The sequence below is a fragment of the Lepisosteus oculatus genome, chromosome 8 (genome assembly GCF_040954835.1).
Source record: "Lepisosteus oculatus isolate fLepOcu1 chromosome 8, fLepOcu1.hap2, whole genome shotgun sequence".
NCBI lineage: Eukaryota > Metazoa > Chordata > Actinopteri > Semionotiformes > Lepisosteidae > Lepisosteus > Lepisosteus oculatus.
The window spans coordinates 46,956,459-46,977,546 of NC_090703.1; the positions used below are offsets into that span (position 1 = coordinate 46,956,459).

Below are 21,088 nucleotides of genomic sequence, written 5' to 3' on the forward strand. Positions count from 1 at the left end.
GAAACCTCCTTAGACTTGTCTTGGGTGGTTTGGAGCCGTTTCGGTTAGGGGAAATTTCTCTTCAGCTCAAATGAAGTGCTACCTTAATTTAATTCATCAACTGGAGCTGTTTTTTTTTTCATGAAAAGTAGGGATATGTGAATGTATTTCTAACGCATTCGAAATGCCGAATGACACGACAGAAGGAAGGGCTTCATCCCCCTGTAGGTGATGCTCCGCTTGCGGGGATGGATGGCGGTGCAAAACGCTACGAATTTAGAAATTGGTTTCTAAGGCTCTGATGCAACTGGTTTAATGCCATGAGATGCGTAACGCCTTGCACATCGCTCGGTGCCAGCAGACCACCTCCAGAAACGGCTCAGTCCAGCCGCAGGTGTCTGATCTGCTGATCCCCCGAGTCGACAAGATCTGTTCAGCAAAATGTCACATCGCCGTCTCGACACGTACAGTAAGCGCTCTGACAGTAAGGGCTGTAGATCTGAAGCTGCCTGAGTCATCCGCTCGTAGGCGTCCGCCACACATTTTCAGTTACTTAAAGCGACTTTCCTTGCTCTCTTTTTTTTGGCGAAACATCAGCTCTGGATGCTGTTATCTAGAAGTAAAACAATGTTCCTATTTGTGACATTATCGCTCCACCTAGTGGCTTGAAATAACGAAGCGTTTTCACAGCACAGCCAACGAAGAAAAAGCGTTTGGCGTAGATGACGGGTTATTGCGATATGTACAATATTTTAGTTCTGTTACTTATCGGGAAATGTATCGCTCGCAGCACGAAGCTCTAGTCATCCTGTCGAAGAAAGAATGGTGTTTAACATGCGTAATTACCCTTTTCCAAGAAAACCTACATTTAAAACATCCACGTTTCTCTAAACGATTAACAGAGATAAAAACATCTAATGTTGCTTGTGAGATAAACGTGTCAATGCAAAGCGAGGACGAGCAGCCGATCAGGAGGAAAAGCAGTGGTTGTAAAAAATATAAAGGCTGTCAAAATCGAAAGCAATCAGTAATTGTTATTCTTGTGAATGGAGTAGACATTAACAGGAGATGTTAAACGGAGCCTAGAAATGATGCCATTTGATCCCACCTTCGCGTATTTTACTTTTTGATACACTCAAGGCAATAGAGCCTTGAAGGGAGCCCAGCCTGTGCCCCCTGACGTAACGCTGTCTCGGTGGTCTGGATCAGACGCCTTCACCCTCTCAGGTTTCTACCACAGCACCCTGACCCCCCTCCCTCGGCGTCCGAGACGGCCGCCCCAACAATCCATGCTTTCCGGAGCCGTTTGCCAATCCGCTGTCTCCCAGGTTAAAGGCTCGGCCGGCCGGTGTGGGGGTGGCGAACTGGGGGGGCTGTTGTATACAGCGCTTGACAGCCCACTGCCTCACATGAGCCAGGAAAACTTCACCGCAGCTGAGCTGAAGGACTGGAGCTCGCCCTTTAAAGAGTCCCCCACACGGAGCGGAGCAGTGGCGCACCTGTGGGCTGGAAGGTTACCGGTTCAAATCCCGCGGCCAGCAGAGGAATCCTACTCGGTTGGGCCCCTGAGCAAGGCCCTTCACCCCAACTGCTCCAGGGGCCCCGTATTAAATGGCTGAGGCTGCGCTCTGACCCCAAGCTTCTCTCCCTGTCTGTGTGTCTCTTGGAGAGCAAGTTGGGGTAGGTGAAAAGACAAATCCCTAATACAAGAAATTGTATAGGGCCAATAAAGTGCTCAAAGCACTTCATCACAACCTCAGCATGAACTAAAGTGCACGGCCTGGATCCCCGTCAAAGGCTCTGTGACAGCAGCCAGGGTGTGAGCGTGCTCATGACCACGAGAACGCAGACTGTCCCGATTTGAAGCAACAGTGCTTCCCGCTCAGTTTCATTATCCCTAGCAAAGGAATCGCTGTGACCCCTCCCTTTCCCAGCTGAGGAACAGCAAAAAAAGACGATAATCTATCGCAGACGTGCAGGAGAAGACGCCACTTGTTTACCACGGTTCGGAAGCTGGCGGAAAACTACGCAGCCTCCCTGCTGGAAAGGGCTGGCCGCGTTTCTGGACTGCTGACCGCAGCTGCGCGGATCGCGGCGTGGGCTGGGCTGAGCTGTCAGCAAACCCGGGGGCTGGAGCTCCGCTCCGGAGAACGGCAGCTCCTACCTTTTCCTCGCCCTTCACGTCATGTCCAACAGGATTCGGCTCCTGGATTTACCACGTACCCTCATCCCCGGTGAAAACATGGCGGGGCTGAAGTTCCCGTTAGTTATTTAACTGCGAAGGAAAAAGCTCAGAGGCCCCTGCTGACACTCACACGGCTGTGGTTCAGGGGAGAGGGCGACCGGCCGACACTGCAATAAGCGGTAAAGGTTTCACAAGGACACCCAACGACATCATGTTTCCTACCGTGGATCGAAAGATTCAGTTTTGAAATACACCAGCAAACTGACAAAACCGTGCTCTACATAAGAATACAAAAAAGGGTTCCAACGAGAGTACTTAATTGAATAGCAGTCTCTTGAAAGAAGCCAGGGTATCGGGTTCCAAAAACAAGGCGGAGCAGCATGTTCCACACCCCCACCACCCTTGGTGTAAAGACGTGCCTGTCGTTCTCAACTGTAAATGCCTTTCCCTTCAGTTCCCACTTATGTGCTCTGGTTCATGTTTCCCCGTTACCACAGAAGAAGCCCAGAGCGTTGATCTTTAAGAAGAAAGGCTTTTCTTGTGTTTTTTTTATTAGACAATTGCAGCAGAAGATTCGTGGTTGATTGCACATTTAACGTTGTATTCTATCTGACACTTAATAAGTATATACAGTAGCAAGATTGCAAAAGCATGCTAAGGAAAATGTATGCACTACTTCATTCAGACACTGGTAGTGAGATAAGGCTGAATAAGGAGGACAGCCTCTTTGGCAAATATGACACTCTTAGATAAGGAGTGTGGGGGACTTTCTTGATGTATTAATCTCAAGGAACTACATAAACACTAAACTGTTTTTTACGGGTGAAAAAACACCACACTGACTCCGGTCTATCAAAAGATCAACGTCAGAGCAACTCAAGCAGGCTCATGGGAGCAGTCCTGTAGCTGTCAAGAGCACTGCAGCTCCGGGCACCAGGAAGAGCAGCAGGAGCTCACGGCAGACGTTTCTGATCATGGCAGACGTGAGGCAGGAAGTTCAACCTCCAGACTGCTTAAAGAGAACAAATACTGAGAAACAGGGCACGCTGCTAATACAGGTCACTGCAGAAAGGAAATAAACATATTTTATGCAGCACTTTAGCACACTCTGCTACTGTATATGCAAAAGGCGTACTGTAGCTGTGGCAGAGGTCATTTCAAATAGCCTTTCTGCAAAACGGCCAACGTCTCTCTCCTGTAAGCCTGCACACATGAACGCTCTAGGTTGGCGTTTGCACCCGCCCGTCTGTCAGTGTGGTTTTAGAAGGTCCTTGTCCGTACAGAATGGTTTGCTCAGTGTGGCCCGCTGTCCGCTGGGGAGTGGGCGGAAACCATACTGCACGCGTCACGATCTGCGGCGAGAAACTACGGCAAAGGGGCTTGAAATTGAGAACAGGAAGCACCTCTGTTCATGAGGAAGCAAGGCGGGAAGCTCTCCAGTCATGTTTGTTGTCAAAGCCAAGAAACGGGGGTGAAAAATCTCAGATCAATGATCTACAAGCAGTCTAGTGGGCTGACCGTCCTCGTCTTGTCCATCAGCTTTCTTCTGTTACAATGGCTCTAGACTGATAGAAACTCATTCCTCAAACCTGAGGAAATTACCTATTGCAAGGGGTCTGAATAACAATTAGTTGCTCTACAAAACTAACACAAAATGTAAGAACATTCGTTTCGAGCTGGAGGAAGCCACTTAGCCTGTCATGCTTGTAGCTTGCAGCCAAATTTATCCCAGATAATTACGCAATTTCCTGGCATGGCTGACGGTTTGCGTAACACCGTGCGTGTGGAAATGCATGTACTAACTACAACCTTGCGTGATTTCGACCTTGTGTCCCCCTGATCTGAGTGTACCCCAAGACATGCAGATGTCCTGTAGTGAGGACAGGCACTGCAACAGCCTCTGATCATTAATATCTAATACTAGGTTATCAATAAATAAGAGCCGTGTCCTTCCTGGCTTTGTGAACAAAAGTCGAAGAAATGCAGGGAAAATACTCAATAAAAAATTATTTTATTGTGTTAACAGCAAAATTTCCTTTCTTGGACTTTGTCAGACATTTCTGGATACTTTACAATATGTAAAGTGAGATTTAGAGAGGATAACAGCTAATGCATCTGAATTAAGGTCGCAGATTAAATTTAACATGTATTGGCTGTGCACAACCCTGAATCCACCACACCACAGACATCCCACCACACTAACTTTACTTCACCTGCAATGACTAAAACTGATGCAGAATGCAATGGGATGATAACAGTTTTCTTTCAAAGCTACACACTACTTTTCACCCTGCTGAAAAGAAAAAAAAGGAATACAAAACACAGGGAGAGAAAGGTGAACATCAACACACCTGCCCAAACTCCGCCAGCAAGGCTGATCGCCTGCACATGCTGTCAGGTGGAGCTGACCTGCAGTGTTTCAAGGGTAAAAATGTCCACAGTCTCTCCCCCATCTCTCACACACACACAGTCTAAAAGTCCTGAAGAGTTAACACTGCACGGCTTTCGACTGAACAGGAAAAGGGATTCCCCGATTTGCAAAATGAGAAATTATAGTTTTCACCTGTACTGAAATTATTCTTCCTACGCATGTCAAAGACTAAATAAAATGTTAACTTCTTGAGTATTCACACTGCCAATGAACTTCAAAACACCCTGTTTATGTTCGCTTGAGGCCCCAGTGTCGAGAAAATATGTTTTTATAAAATAATATGAATTATGCTTTAGTCGGGGAAGTTCATCAGCCTGGATCACAGCTGGTCCTGGGACTTCGGTCGTAAAGTAACTTTTGCTATTCTTTATTTCAGACTTGGAAACTCATCTATGACTCACAGGTGACTTTCATGCGAAATGTCTTTGTGAAGCTAGGGCATTAGTCCAGGTAAAACAAAAATCAAATCCACCCCCCCCCCCTCTGTGTTAAATTAGAAAACCTCCCATATCCTGTCTCAGGGAACTCGCAACACAGGGGTTTTGCATTCGTTCCATTTAAAAATCTTTACCAGTTTAATCTCACAAAACATGCTCACAGACATGTCTCGGGATGAGGAGAAAAAAATCATGTACCGACAGTTAAGAACACGACGAGGGGAACGGTCTTTTGAGCACGCTGGTCTAAAGGACTACAGCCCGGAAACGCAATATCGCGGAGGTGAGGCTGTGCTGACTTCCATGTCCCACTCTGGGGGGACGAGACCTGCGAGAACAGGTGCTGAACAGGTCTGGTTTAAAGTAGAGGAGCACAGCTCCAGCCTTGGAAGGCCTTTTGTGTCTGGAGGTTTTCATCCCCCATCGGAGTTCTTAAATACCTCATCGACCTATTATGAGCTAAACCAGGCCAGATGAGCTGCCTTCCGCAGTTTCTGGTGCTGAAGGTACAGTATAAAGGGATCTTCAAGGCGCTCTGGAGTGGGACCTTCCATGATGGAGCTGATTTCTGTAAGGCTGAAGGGACTCTAATCTTTAGGTCTCACCAACCACCGCTTAAGATTTTGCCTGTAACCAGATTCTAGCCTCAACGTTCTCAACGGATCTCGGACACCTCCCTGCCATCGCGAACTGGGAAAAGTTCAGCCAGTGGAGGATTTCCAAACACATCCTGCTAGGACACTGACAAGGATTTCAAAGGAGACGAGCTTCAGTTCCCAAGCTATCCGCTACCTTCGGGAATCAAAAAGAAAACCAGACCAGATAAAGCATAACATCTCAGCTTAAGTCTGTGCACGACGGGGGTCATTCAGAAGTGTTCATTATAAGGCTTCTCCGAGGGGCACCAAATCGTTGCAAAACGAAAGACGGCTTCCTCAAATTAAACAGAGCTGCCAGACCCGATAAGACTGCCACACTGGGAACACCTCGGACCACGCGTGCTGCCGGCTGGGAAGAGCCTCGCTGACCTTGGCAATCCGAGCTGCAGGTCCGAGCCAGCTGGCCTGGCTGCAGCACTGCGCGCCCCCCACTTCTGCAGGGCAGGACACCCCCACCACCACCTCCTACACCGCGGAGGAGACTGGGTGCAAGTTTTCCAGGCGTCACTACAGAAAAGTTTTATTTAAAAAAAACAAAAGGAATCTGGGATTTTCTTTTTCTAAGTGCAATGAGATATTTTAGGATTCTAAAAAAAAAACCCCAACCACACCCTCCCCTCCTCCTCTATTTCTACCCATTCCACCACCGGGACGCCCCAACCTCCGCCCCTGTCCTGCTGGGGCTCTCGGCTGTTTGTTTCCAGCGGCACCAGCATCTTCCCTGCAGGCAGACCTGCTGGGCCCCCCCGACCCCGCCACAGTGGCCCTCAGGGGCCGGGGAAAACCTTCCGACTCCTCACTGAGCTGCTCGGCGAACCTCCTGCCCCCAGCTAGGACGCTCTGGTCCAGCCCTTTCTAAATACTCTGTCCGTGAGCAGAGAAGGGCAACTGAAAAACGTCAGCGAGCACAGCCAATTCTAATCGTCCCACTAGTGCTATTTACAGACTGGCAATTCACTACAAGCCAGAAATAATAATAAAAAAAAACACATGAAAAAGCTCATCCGTCGCTCAAAAGTTGCTACAATGCATCCGTTTGTCTTTTTTTAAAATGTAAACAAAGAAATGCTTTGCAAATTTCAGAAGCAAATAAGAGATTCTCCCTTTTTAAAGTTTATCCTTTATAGAACCTATTGCCTTGTTTTTTCTATAATGATTGCAGTCTCCTACATTGTTTTAGCATGATTATTTTAACCACCCTGAGAGTTAATGGCTAACTCAAAATGCAGCCTATCTGAGATTATTAAAAGTTTGTGTACTGAGGTGTAACGAACATTTGCTTAAAAATAAAGAAGTTGTACAGAAGGCATACCAGGGACCAACTTTACAGCTGCAACAAGAGAACTATTCATTCTTTTTCATTTTTAGCCAAGCAACACCTGGACTGCGTGGCCTACTGAGTCCGAAAAGTGCCAAATGGATTTCCGCAAGTGCTGTTTCTTTGTGCATGCAAGTTAGTAAAATCTTCCAGACTGCTCCGTCCTGATCGTGTCACATCTCAAACAAGAGACAGGCAGCTCGCTCCCGTAGAGGGGCAAATTTCATGTGGAAAGAATACAAAAGACCAGAGTTTTGGCCTCGCAGTGTTGGAGTAAGGGGGAACCCCATTCACACACAGGCCTGCCACTGTTGGCCTGGGGCCTCTGAACTGTGGTTCCACACTGGCGACTGAGCAACTCTCCCAGTTCACTTGTGGGAGGGGAAAAGGAGAGGGGAAATTGGGGGGGCAGGAGGGTCCTGGGGACCCCCACACCTGCTGGCACTCATGGCAGCTCAACTCTGTACTTAAACCCAATCTGACCCAACACGTTGACTGGGTTGGAACCTCTGCAAGTTTGTTTTTTGTCTGCTCAAAGCTTGACACCCTTTAAGTCACTTTTAAAATGCAGAAACTGGAAGGCAGCTTTCCTGCCATGCTAGGAACACAACAAACCTACTCTCAGGCGCACTAAGAGTTCGCCGCCGCCAGCAGAGCAATGCAACTCCAGTGTCCGAGAGGGCCAGAGTTTGAGTTTGACTGGTTTGTTCTTTGTCCTTTCTGTTCGTCCTCTGCTACACCGCTGGTAGCCTCGCTGTCGAAAGCTCTTTTGTTCACTGTGAAATAGGCTGCCTCTCGGGCTAGCGAGTTGCCCCCAGGCGCCTGCTTCGGCTCTCCTCGTAGACCGAGAGGCATGCGAAACGTTGCAAAAAAAAAAACGTTGATGCCTCTCGGTCTGCACCAGGGGGCCCTCGGTCCTGGCCTGAAGGGGGCGATGTGTCTGCAGGGGTTCTGGGTCTCTCTGGAGCAGCAGCACCTGAAGAGCTCGGAGGAGCTCTTAAATCGGTCCAATTCAACCAATAACGAGCTGACTTGGGTCATTTAAGGCCCAGCTTGCCTGAAGACCTGCAGATACACCAACACTCCTGAACCCCAACTAGGGCACCTGATTTATAACAAGACATTCAAGACACTACAAAAGCTTCCAAGTCTGACCCTTTCGTTGCGTTTTAATGCCTCTCCGTATATTTATTTTTTAAGCAAATGTTTAAGCTTATAAATGCTGAAATACTTTTGTCTGCATTGCTCCCATGTTGAACGCAGTGAATTAGTGTTCCTTTGGTTATGTACAAATCTACATGTATTTCATCTTTTACAAAATAAAAGACTATATAGAAAATGATCGTTAAAAATGATCTGAAATTCTGCTCTGATTTCTTTCCTATTAATATAGTTATATTTGTTAATGTCATTTTTAGATACCCTCCAACTGTATCTTCTATTAAAATTATCATCAAATATAGCTTTTGTTTAGTTTTTCTGAATTCATTTCTTACAAAAAAAACGTTAGTATGTGGAAAAAAAAGTAATCAGTTGTAGAAAATATTTCATTTTTTTTCAAATTCAGCTCACACTGCCCCCTCCTTAATGTGGGACTTTAAAATATCTTTCTAGAGCTGCCTTGTTTTTCTATTTGTAAAAAAAAAAATACAAAATGCTGAAAGAGAATGGTACCTTATCCTTTTCTTGTGAACATTGCATGTCTTGAAGACCACTAATCTAAACCTTTTCGTTTTTTTTCTGCAGCTGTTTTGCCTACAGCCCTGCAGCTGGGTGGACTTCTAGAACCAAACGATTCGAGAACGTTCTAGAACCTGCCTTGTAGGCATTAAGTTGCATTAATCTGGGGCACTGGAATCCCCTGAAGTAAAAAAAAAAAAGGGTAGGTATCCCATCACCCATCACCTCGGAACATAGAGGTTCCTAGAATGCCCATTTTGTTTGAGAGAATTACGCACTCTCGAGTTTTTTTTTTAGGAAAAAACGCGATTCCACTTTAGCGCCTCCTTCCACTGTGCGCCGCGCCGCAGACTGGGAGGCTGGATGTGAGCAGAACACATTTCCGGAAGCAACGCCCTTTCCAAGGGAATTCCGGGCCTCGGCACAGATCCGACGGGGCATCCGGACGCCAAGTGCCCCCGGGCCTCATTCCGGACGCCTCCCGGGTCTGGGCGCCCCTAGACGTACCCCCAACGCAACGTCCAGATCCAGCAGAAACACCGTCTGTCGCAGTCTCTTTCGAAAGAGGAGAGCAGGGCGTGGGCACGGGAGTGACTCCGGCGTTCCCCACGTCTGCAGGCGAGCTGGGAAGAGTCTGCTGTCCGGGCGGCGCTCCTGGGCGAGTCCTTCGTGCTCCGGAAGGCGAGGAGCTCCCCCAGGGGATTTAACGACCCAGAGGAGAGCTTGTACCCAAGGCCGAGCGACCCGGTCCTTCAAATCCCTGGCTGCAGGCTCCTGCGCTCCCGGGCACACACACACACACAGACACACACACACAGGCTGGGAGGGCGAACTAGACCACACACACGCACAGGGCCACCAACACAGCCAGGCGTCTCCCGGATAAATAAGAGATCCTCGTGGGAAAAGTGCAGCCCGCACAATGAAGGCGCTTTATCGAGGTAACCTGGACCGCTATTTACACAGAAGGGTCTGAGAAACTGAGGGGGCACCTGCAGCAGGATCACCGTGGTCAGACTTCAGCTTAGGGGTGGCAGGATGACACTGGAAATGGACAACCAACCAGTTGCCGACGCGTTTCTGGCGTGTTGCAGATGGAACAAGATCTCTTCTGCGCACAGCCCCAGGGTTAGGGGTCAGACTGATGGGAATTCCGCTACGGCAGAGGTTGGTTATGACTCCGCTGATCTCGCGCTGTTCAGCCGCGGTTGATACACCTCCATCTGCGACCCCTGACCTGAAGCGCTCCCCGCTGCTGCAGGAAGTGCTACCCCCCGGCGAGCACCATATCGCTCCCCGAATCGGCAAGGGGATGGACCCACTGCTGAATCTTAAACGTCCAACTGTCGGGTTTTTGTTTCCAACTATTACTCCGCCCCTCGGCCAGACGAAGAGACGCGGCGACTCGGTTTTCCGAAACCGGCCCCCGGGCACCAGAGGGGAGAGGGGGCGAAAGTTCTTCCAAGAGACGGAGAAGCACCTTCGTTGCCTCGCACCCGTGCCGCCCCCTGCCCTCCGTCGTTTCCGCCCGAACGCGTCCAGGGGCGCGTCCAGGGGCGGAGTGTCCGCTGTCCTTCTTCGCCGGACGCTGAAGGCCGGACACGTTGTTCGGGGAGCTCCTGTCCGCTTGAAAACTGTTACTTGGCACAATTGAGGCTGTGTTTCTTAAAAAAAAAAATAAAACCCTTAAAAATACCTACCCACCCCCTCAAACCCCCAGGTCAAAATTAAACAGGGGATTTGCAGCTGATAGACCTTGCGAAGAGGTGGGATTGGAGTGTCGTGCGTCCCCGCAGTGAACCCCTAATTTCTTGCTCTGGAGGGGGCTGCTGTTTTGGGGGTTCTTAAGGGGGCGTCTTCAGAGCACTATTCCTACAAAGCAAAAAAAGGATGCGATTCAATATGAGCACATCACAAGTCTAGCACTAATGGACACACGGGAGGACATGATAAACTGCGACGTGTTCGTGCTCTGTGATTCAGGGCTCCTGGAGAGCACCTGGACACACTGGTCCTGCTCTCTGGAAGCTGCAGTTATACGGTCTTCAGGAATAACCACCGGTGAGGCCAGCCGGGCCCTGCAGGTGGGGGGAGAGGCGGGGGGCTGTGCCTTAAATGAGGCAAAGCGAAAAGGCAGAGTACGGACTCGAGAATCGTTCCCAGTTAGCCCCTGCTCCAGAAGGCCAGCCGGCTTCCTGAAGGATGCGGCCGAGAGGTCCGAGGAAGTAAAGGCACACCAGCCAGACAGAGTGTGTGCGTGGCGGGGAGGGGAGTGTGTGTGCGTGCGTGTAGCTGAAGGGCAGTGTGTGTATGTGCGTGTGTTGGGGAGGGCAGTGTGTATGCATGTGTGGCGTGTGTGTGTGTGTGTGTGGCAAGGGTGTGTGTGTGGCGGGAGGGGAGTGTGTGTGTGTTGGGGAGGGGAGTGTGTGTGTGTGTGTTCGGGAGGGGGGTGTGTGTGTGTGTGTTCGGGAGGGGGGTGTGTGTGTGTGTGTGTTCGGGAGGGGGGGGTGTGTGTGTGTGTTCGGGAGGGGGGGGTGTGTGTGGTGGTAGGGGACTGGAGGACTAGAGGACAGGAAGACAGGGGGACAGGGTGTGTGTGTGTGGCAGGAGGGGACAGGGGGACAGGGGGACTCTCCAGGTGGTCGCTGGGCTTCACAGAGGCTGCGTCACGCAGGCAGCAGTACCAGATCCCGCCTGCCGCCCACGGATTAGGGACCAGGAGGCACATCCAGATAAAAAACAACTTGACTGTAAGGCAAACAGAAGTTTGCTGCGCCAGTACTTTTGGAGGGCACTGTAGACGATCCACACCTTGTGCAAGTCAGACGAGGGAGGCTGCCTCACTCGTATGTTTTGGAGCTGAACGTGCTCACACCAACGGACGCAGAGGCGCGACCTCACCTGTATCCATCCGCCAGACAGAGCTGACCCGCGTGACGCATCCCATCTCGGGAAAACCTCGAACTTATTTCGACAGTTTCCGTAAAGCTCAGTGACACCGATCAGCTTCCAAAGAACGAATTTAATGACCACATCGCCAGGGACACACACAAGCCGGAGAAAAACAAACAGACAGCTGATGTGGGGCTGGGCCCGCGCCAAGTGACCCAATCAGTTACCTACCTGGCGCTGGGTGGGTTAACCGGGTACCCAGCTGTGGGAGGAGCCCTGGGTGGTGCTGGAGCTGGGGTAGCTCTGGCTGGCGTTGAGGATGGGGTCGAAGTTGAAATCTATGCCCTCGCCGTCCATGAGGTCACTGTTGATGATGTAATCCACGTCGCAGTCCAGGTTCTCCGTAAACATGTCGATGTCGAGGTCGGTGGGCAGCTTGTCCTGGCCGGGCAGGAAGCACCCCGAGCTCCCAAAGGGTACCATCCCGGGAAGGCCGGAGGTGGGCTGGGCCCCCCCAGCGAGTAACAGCCCCGCGGAGGGGCTGCCCTGGCCCTGAGCCAGCTGGGCCTTCAGAGCCGAGAGGTGGGCAGAATCCTGACCCAGTCCCGGGACCGGCAGGCCCAGTCCCAGCTGCTGGGGGGGGGTTGGGTCCCCGAGCTGGGACAGGGCGTGCTGCTGTTGCTGCAGCGGCAGGGACAGCGCGGCCGCCAGAGAGCTCTGCTCCGGGCCCTTCTCCAGCGGGTGCTGGCCCGGCGCCTTGCCCCGCCCTCCCAGCGGCCCCCCCAGGACCAGCAGGCCGGCCGCCGCCGCCGCCGCCGCCCCCTGGCTGGGCATCAGGGGGTCCACCTGGGTCATCATGACATCGCTGGGGGGCGGCGAGTCGGAGGTCAGCAGGGCCTCCAAGGTGGAGGGCACGTGGCCCCCGAAAGGGCCCGCCCTGCCGGGGCTGCTGCTGGGCTGGGGCTGGAACAGGGAGTTGCTGAAGCCGGAGGGAGTGCTGGGGCTGCCGCCGCCCTGCGCGCCGGCCTGCTGGGCGGGCTTGCTGGGCTGCAGGGGGCGGTAGCCCGGGAAGGCCGTGCCCCGGGGCAACAGCGTGGCGGCGGCCGGCAGCGGCGTGGGGGCACCTCCCGCGGGGGGGGGCGCCGCCCCCGCCGCAGGGCTGCCGCCCGGCTGGGGGGCCACGAGGGTGAGCCCGTCGATCAGGTCCAGCTCCTCCATCAGCGTCTCGGTCAGGGTGGGGGGCACGCTGCCGGCGGAGTACCCGGCCAGCGCGGGGCGCAGCTCGTCGGGCGCCGGCTCGTCCTCGTCCTCGCGGCCCGGCGCGATGGGCGACAGGCGGCCGCTCAGGGTGCTGGCGTTGGAGCTGGTGCGCGGCCGGAAGCCGGTCCACACGTCCGGCTCCTCCGGGCCGCCGCGGGGCGGGGGGCTGGCGCCGCGCGCCCCCCACTTGGGGTACGGGGCCGGGCCGGGGCTGTCCGCGCCCCCGCCCGGGCCGTCGGCGGGGCCCGGCGCGCCCCCCGCCCCCGCCGCCGCCCCCTGCTGCTGCTTCTTGGTCTGCTTGGCGCGCACGCGGCTCTTCAGCAGCTTGCTGCTGTTGTCCATGGAGGCGGCCCGGCGCCGCGGCGCCTTCCCGCTCTTGCCCCCCTCGGGGTTCAGCATCCACCAGGAGCTCTTCCCCGTGGACTCGTTGTGCACCCGCAGGAACTTGCTGTGCAGGGACAGGTTGTGGCGGATGGAGTTCTGGAGAGGGGGGGGGGCGAGAGAAAGGAAACGGAATCGGTCGGCATCGGCGGGCATGTAAATGGGATCCGTACAACTGCGTGGGCTGATCCTGAAGAGGGGGGGGGGGAGAGGGGGCGTCGTCCTGGAAGTATCAAGGACAACCCCCACCTCCCTCCCCCCAACACAGATGGATCCCCACTCCCCTGCAGGACCCTGGACAGAGCTACAGCTCTGAGAACAGACAATCATCCCCCCCTCCCCCCCGGGGAAGAGGCCCGGGGGGGCCAGGACCGAACCCCAGGTGCTGCGGGACAGCGACACTGATCGCCATGCCTGCACGCCGCCCGCGAGAAAGTATCTTGCATGCAATAACAATCCTAATTCCTCACACTTATACAGCGCTTTTCTGGACACTCCTCTCAGAGCGCTTCACAGGTAATGGGGATCCCCTCCACCACCACCAGTGTGCAGCCCCCACCTGGATGACGCACCAGTACTCTCCCCACACACCAGCTCTCAGTGGGGAGGAGAGCAGAGTGATGAAGCCAGTCCAGAGAGGGGGATTATTAGGAGGCCATGATGGGTAAAGGCCAATGGGAAACTTGTCCAGGATGCCAGGATAACAATCCTGCTCTATGCCTTTGCATACGCACAGAGTAGGGGTGTTAAACCTACCCTACGCATGTGATCATGTTTGCGGGCAAAACACTGCTAAACCATCCACCCTCCTGAGATGAACCGGTCCCGTGTGTATGAGTCTCCCCACACGCTGCCGAGACATACCAGTGACCTGTATTCTGTTTCTTTAAATCGCTGAAAACACCAGATTCAACCACCTGTGATAAGAACAGATACGCTAAGGCCACGAGCAGAGGCTGGTGATGGGGGGGAGCGCAGTCACACGCGCGGGCGCTGTCTGGCCCCCCCGGCGATGGGCGCTGTCTGGCCCCCTCGGCGGGGGACACGCGCTGACTCAGTAACACGGGCGCCCGAGGAACGACTGCTCCAGGGTCGCTGGAGCCGGTCTCTTCCAAGGCACCGCCAGGTAATTAGTCCATTAGCTGCACTTCAGCACAGCCATGTTAACGAGTGAAGAGGAGCACCGGGGCTCAGGGCGCCCCAGGGTGGGGCAGGGGGCACAACTGCGAGCATGTGACCCAGGAGCAACGGGGTTAACGTGATAATAATAATAATAATAATAATAATTGCTTACACTTATATAGCGCTTTTCTGGACACTCCACTCAAAGCGCTTTACAGGTAATGGGGATCCCCTCCACCACCACCAGTGTGCAGCCCCACCTGGATGATGCGACGGCAGCCATAGTGCGCCAGAACGCTCACCACACATCAGCTATCAGTGGGGAGGAGAGCAGAGTGATGTAGCCAATTCATAGAGGGGGATTATTAGGAGGCCATGATTAGTAAGGGCCAATTGGAAATTGGGCCAGGACACCGGGGTTACACCCCTACTCTTTTCGAGAAGCACCCTGGGATTTTTAATGACCACAGAGAGTCAGGACCTCGGTTTTACGTCTCATCCGAAGGACGGCGCCTGTTTACAGTATAGTGTCCCCGTCGCTATACTGGGGCATTAGGACCCACATGGACCACAGGGTGAGCGCCCCCTGCTGGCCCCACTAACACCTCTTCCAGCAGCAACCTTAGTTTTTCCCAGGAGGTCTCCCATCCAGGTACTGACCAGGCTCACACCTGCTGAGCTTCAGTGGGCTGCCAGTGATGCCAGTGATGCCAGTGATGCAGCCCCCGGGGGCAAACTGGGAGGGCAAACCGGGGGGGGGGGGCACCGACAGGCCTCACTGTCGTAAACACAGGGACAGAGTGAGAAATGACCACAACCAGCTGTCCCGACACAGGAATCACGAGCCCCTTAAACAACTCCTGTTGGTAACTGTGAGCACACAGCTTGTGCAACTGGGCCTGGTGCTGCAGGTAAGCCTGTAGAAGACTTGCGTTGATACCAAAGGTGAAGATATAGCCCACAAACTGGCAACTTTACTACTTTCGGTAAGGGTCACTCATATGACCACCTGAGCTCTGTCAACAGTAAACATCTGTACGCGCACTCTTTTAAGGGCATTCAAACACTACCTTCCATCCCGCAGAACTGTTGCTGTCCCCTTTATCCTTGAAGTAAGGCACCGTTTTGACCATCCAGTCGTATATCTGGGCTAAAGTCAGTCTCTTCTCCGGCGAATTTTCAATGGCTTGGCTGATGAGATCCGCGTATGACTGATTACCCCAGGCATTCCTCCGGGACGAGCCTTTCCTCGGGGTGACCCCGCCCACGCCCGCCGGAGCCCCGCCTTCCGGGATGACGGCCTGCTCGGCCTCGGAATCCATTGGCAGGGGCTCCTGCTTCTCTTCCTCGGTGGGCGGGGTCGCCGCGGCGGACACGCCCCCGTCCGCTCCCTCTTGTTTGACAGTAGAAATATCGGGCCTGGGCAGCGGCCATGTGCAAGACCTGGGCCGGCTCTGAGGCTCAAAGTCCGGATCAATCTCTGCGATTGCTGGTACCTTTTCTTCCTCCATGCCTCCTCTGTGTGCGGTCCTAAATATCCCTTCGTTCTCCAACCTTACATACAATGTCTATAAAAATTAAAAAAAACGAACCAAAAACTAAGTAGAAAACAATGCCTGCAGATCTATATGCGCTCTAAATACAAAACTCTTGATTTTTTTTTAAAAAGGGGGGTTTTATATAAAAAAGCGTTAAAACGTATCAAAACAAGCGACAATGAAATAAAAAAAACCGCTGAAAAAAAGTTTGTTTTGAAAAATCGTCCGTCGATCGCGTTAAAAAAAAGGCGATTATGGTTTTAAATGCATCGCAGCCCACTAAATCTAAAAAGATTGACAACTCAGTCTCGACCTCTGTTTATTTCCCTGTGGCTGTGTCAATTAAATCACGCTCTCTCACCCAGACACAAAGCATTTCCCACTTAATGTAACATTAGAGCAGCCGCTAGTGAAGATTTACTATAATCCGGATCTGACAATATAGCGTCATCTAATCCCCCAGTCGAGAGATCAGAACGGACAAATAATCTCCTTAATAGTAAAATCTCTCGGGTTACAGGAGGGCGAGACACGTCTGGTCAGGATTTTAGCTGGTATGAGGGGAACAAAGAGAACCTCATCAAAACATCTGGCCAGCGGTTCGCACGCATCAGACACGGCCCTGGCAAACGACTGGTCCCGAGAGCCTACCTGTATCTAAAGAGCACAGCGGCGCGAAATATATTATTGGTACCATGGACACAAAACGTGTCCTTAAAAACCTGAAGCCTTAAAGTAATTTCAAAGCATTTTTCTGATGTAAAATTTGATTTTTAGCCAACGAGCAAAGAGATCGGGAGCCGATGTGACTAAAACTAAGATAATACAGCCCCCCCGGGGGAATGCACTAGTCGGAGTATTCTTTGAAGAACTACCACGTCTTGCATCTTTTCGCAAAATCTTATATTAAGTTTTAAAGGCTGCTACATCCCCAGCGATTTCTCCCTTTTGGTGACCAGAAACCCGGCGGAAAACCCGTCCCCCCACGTCCACTCGCTTTCAAAGCAAGGATTACTGTACTACAGTAGGTCAGTATTACGCGGGTATGACGGTCTGACAGCTATCAGTTTCCCGTCTCGTAAACAAAGTACTTTCTCCCAAAGAGGAGGAATCACAGAGCCCTTGCAAGGCTCACAAACCGTTCTATCATACTCGAAAAGTCAGCTTCAAGTCAGAGATGGAGAGATCTAAAAGGAAAATACTACCGCTCAGCAGCACCTATCATTTAACCTGCTTTCTTTAAATCCATGCGGCTTTCCCACGCCATGCACGAACGCGATCCTCTCTTTTGTTTTAGAAATTAATAAAATAAATACCAGGAACGCGATCTTGTATTTCGGTGTTAAGTGCACGATTTCAATTTTCCAAATATTATCAAATATTTTTCCTCCGGTCCTTTTTTTTTGTTTGTTTTAGTGATAATCCATGGAGTACCAACTAACCACAGCAAAACCCACCAAAACAAAAAAAAAATCAGCAGAGAAAAGCTTTAAAGGTTTGCTGAGTCACGAAGCGCATAGCAGCAGAGTTGCAATCCGGCACAAAACAAACGCCGTCAGCACGCGGGAGTAACAGGTGAGAAAGCGAAGCCGCGTGTCCCCCTCTTCTCACGTTCGCACGCTCCTCGGGGCAGGCTGGCGCGTGGCCCCGTCTGCCATATTCTGCGTACAGTCCCGCTGCCTCGCGCTTCCCGGGAGGAGAAGCCCGTCTCGCGCACCTCCGACTCGAACTCGCTCCCCGCGGCCGCCGAAAACTCCAAACTTTGTACTCTTCAAAAAAACATGGCAATCGCCCTCCTAGGCGTCACGAAAAGGGGAGACCGGCAACCCATTCAACGCCGGGAGCCCGCGCCTGTCTGCGGTCCTTGTATTTAATTCCCAGTCCGCGGATCCCAACTCTTTCCCTCGCAGCTCTTTTTTTTTTTGTTTTGTTTTGACTCGACGAAGACTCCCTTCTGACGTCTGTTTACAACAGCAAGGGTAAAGCTCACTGCGCCTGCGCGGAGCGGCAGGAAGTGGAATGCTGGGAAATGACGTTCTTTGGGTACAGTAGCCGTGTACAGTAGCGCTGTAGAAGACAACGCTGTCCGGCCGTGTGCTTTCCCGCTCGGGTGATTTTTAGCGATGGCAGTCCTAACGACGTGCGATACAGCCCACACACGAATAAAACAATACATATTTTTAATTAATGTGACTTCCCAGTAGAATTCGCGGCCGCCGGTGTGGATATCTCTGTCCTAATGCAACTTTCCAAAACGCTCACACCCTGATTCACCATGAAATCCAGAGATGGCATCCTTTTCAAGATTGCACTTGAACAACAGACTGAAAGGGAAAATCTAGTTTATATAGCAATACACATTCCCTCCTGATTTTTATGTATTAATTAATGTGTGAGTTTTCACGGAAACTACACACGCACACTGTATAACTGGTGTGCACAACAGAATAAGCGGTAAAATTAAAAAAAAAACATGAATTGAACGATTAAACACTTAATCCAATCGTTAATTTTAAAAGTCATCACGAGGGTATACGCCTTCGACATAACTTCCTTGTATGCTGAAATGCGTTCTATTCCTAAAAAAATACCATGTAAAAGGGGATACTCCGCGTGCAGAATTGGGAATAATGGAAAAGAAAACTACAGCCCCCATAATTCGCACCGCCTCGTGCGACCCAGGCGGCAGTGCGGATGGGAGGGGTGCACGAGGCGGTTCGGTATGATGCAACTCAGATGAAAAAGCACGAGCACATGGAAGACCGGAGCTGTGAGGTTACATAAGACTGGTGTGATATGGGTGGGAATCAGGCTTGGAAAAAGACCATATCGCCGCAGTCAGAACTAACAGAAGGGATTTAGTCGTGAACCTCAATCCAGGAGTTGCATTCTTCTAATTAGGAAAAACAAAACTGGGCGCATTAAATACAACTTTAATTTGTTGCCATCCACGTGTCCTAAAGTCTCGAAGACAATAAAGCTCATTTAACACCGAAGCTTCGCCCGAGTGTTAAACTGTAACGTATTGTGATGCCGCGGGCGAGCATCTGAGATTACAAATAAATGGAAACACAGCTCAAACCTGAGGTTTACATGCATATGTTGAAATCTTTGCAGAAGACAAAACAGGTTGAGTTAATTGCGGATTTGTTTTTTATCGTTACAGCGATACTTGGCGCAAACCTGACTCCCGAGTTCACCTGTGTTGACTTTACTAATTGAAAAGTACATAATGTTCTCGAGGAGGTACCGTCACCCGTCCCGCGTGCTGTTACGTCACGGCAGATAAAAGGTCTAGGCCGTTCTGGCTCGGCTCGCGGAAGGTGAACGCGATTTAAACACAACACCGAGACCCACCGTGTGGGAGTGAACGAAGCACATTTCTTGTACAGAGATTATCTTGTAGATAATTGTTCTGAAATCTTTATGATGGACTAGGCGTATTCATTTCTTTTGTCTCTCCTGGACTAATGATTTGCAGCAGGTGTATCGAATGCCTAAGATATAAATGTCCATAACTGCCCAGTTTGTTGTAATTCATAGAAGAAAACACTTTTTGTTCTGGAGATTTTCACTACGCTGTTAGTTTTTATGTGTTTATGTTGAATATTCTGGGAAATTGGATTTATAGTGCCCAGATCGACAGCCTCCACATCAGCTAAACTTAAATGCCACGTCTGGAATAGGAACTGAGTGAATTCGCTGCCTTCTCACTGAGGAAAGATGTCATTGTTTCCCCCAAATCAAATTTAAAGAAAGCCTTGTCGGCCTGTGGGGAAAAATAAAAAGTTAAGACATTTCATGCTGGAGCTGTATTGAGTTTTTTATTTAAAAAAAAAAGATACTTAAAAAATGATGTCACACTTGCATGTCACAACATGCATCTCTGTAAATCCTATCAAAAACAACTAGTTCTTAATAATCACGCTCAGTCATTTGGTTTTGCAAGCTTATTAGACGACAGGGGCTTTGGGTGAAAGCAATCCTACTTACAAACGTATAGTTTCTTCTTTTTCCTACGTGTGGACAAAGATGCCATAACTGCACTCTGAAATGGGAGGACTGGGGGACAAAAGTATTCTGATTGTGCACCATAGCCTTGCAAAAAATGAAAACCTGTTGTCGCCTTTCTGTGTACAGTTATGCGTAGGATTCTCAAAGAAATAGCACAGTTTCGCCGCTGGGTGGCGCTAGAGTACCGAACCCCGTCCAGTTCTATCCAGACTTGAGTTTGACGTCAGTAACGTACAACGAAATATATCATGTATTCAGCACCGTCATAAGTAAAAGCGAGAGAAGCATTTTCTAAACTGGTATTTGTCTGGAAATATCCATTTTCCATTTTGACTCACTTGAATACAGTCCTGTTAAAACAAAGTGAATATGTAAAAAATACAGTTAATGTATGTATCACACTCCATTACAGTGAATCTCAATATGCTTCATATGAAAAAAAAGGCTAAAAGAAAAATATGGAGCTTAAAAATGACTAAGAGGGAAAAGACAGAAGATAGGAAATCAGACTGTTTATAGTACTGGAAGCTAATAGGCTTACTGGTAGAGAAGGGATTTAAGATCTTTGAAAGGTTTCCATTGCATGTCTGAGATGATCAGGGAGAGCAGAGTAACAGAGCCAATTCATAGATGGGGATTATTAGGAGGCCATGATTGGTAAGGGCCAATGGGAAATTTGGCTAGGACACCAGGGTTACAGCCCTACTCTTTTCAAGAAACAACCACAGCGAGTCAGGATTTACATCTCATCCAAAGGACGGCGCCTGTTTACAGTATAGTGTCCCCGTCACTATACTGGGGCATTAGGACCCACATGGACCGCAGGGTGAGCGCCCCCTGCTGGCCCCACTAACACCTCTTCCAGCAGCAGCAGCAGCCTTAGTTTTTCCCAGGAGGTCTCCCATCCAGGTACTGACCAGGCTCACACCTGCTTAGCTGTGAGTTGCAGGGTGATATGGCTGCTGGTTAGATTAATTTGACTTGCTCTTAAAGACTGGGGAGAAGTGTGAACAAGAAGGTGGTCAGTGTGGTAGATGGGACCTTCAGAGCATTAAAACCCAGGAAGCAGTACTTTAAAATCCACTCTCTGGTGGATGGTGACCCAAGGGAGCTTTATTAGAATAGGGGTGGTATGGTCTAACTGCCTTGCTCTGGTGAATGCCCTGGCAGCACTGTTCAGCACTGTTCTTGA

General features: G+C 50.9%; 1 protein-coding gene across 1 annotated transcript; it reads right to left on the minus strand.

The window, feature by feature from the left end:
- Positions 1-4,156: 4,156 nt before the first annotated feature.
- Positions 4,157-17,861, minus strand: foxo4 (forkhead box O4). The gene is made up of 3 exons (XM_069193601.1): positions 15,415-17,861; positions 11,813-13,321; positions 4,157-10,561 (listed from the first exon to the last, which is right to left on the minus strand). Exons 1-2 carry the CDS (start codon positions 15,853-15,855, stop codon positions 11,828-11,830), a joined length of 1,935 nt encoding a protein of 644 aa, XP_069049702.1. The 5' UTR covers positions 15,856-17,861; the 3' UTR covers positions 4,157-10,561; positions 11,813-11,827.
- Positions 17,862-21,088: the final 3,227 nt, after the last annotated feature.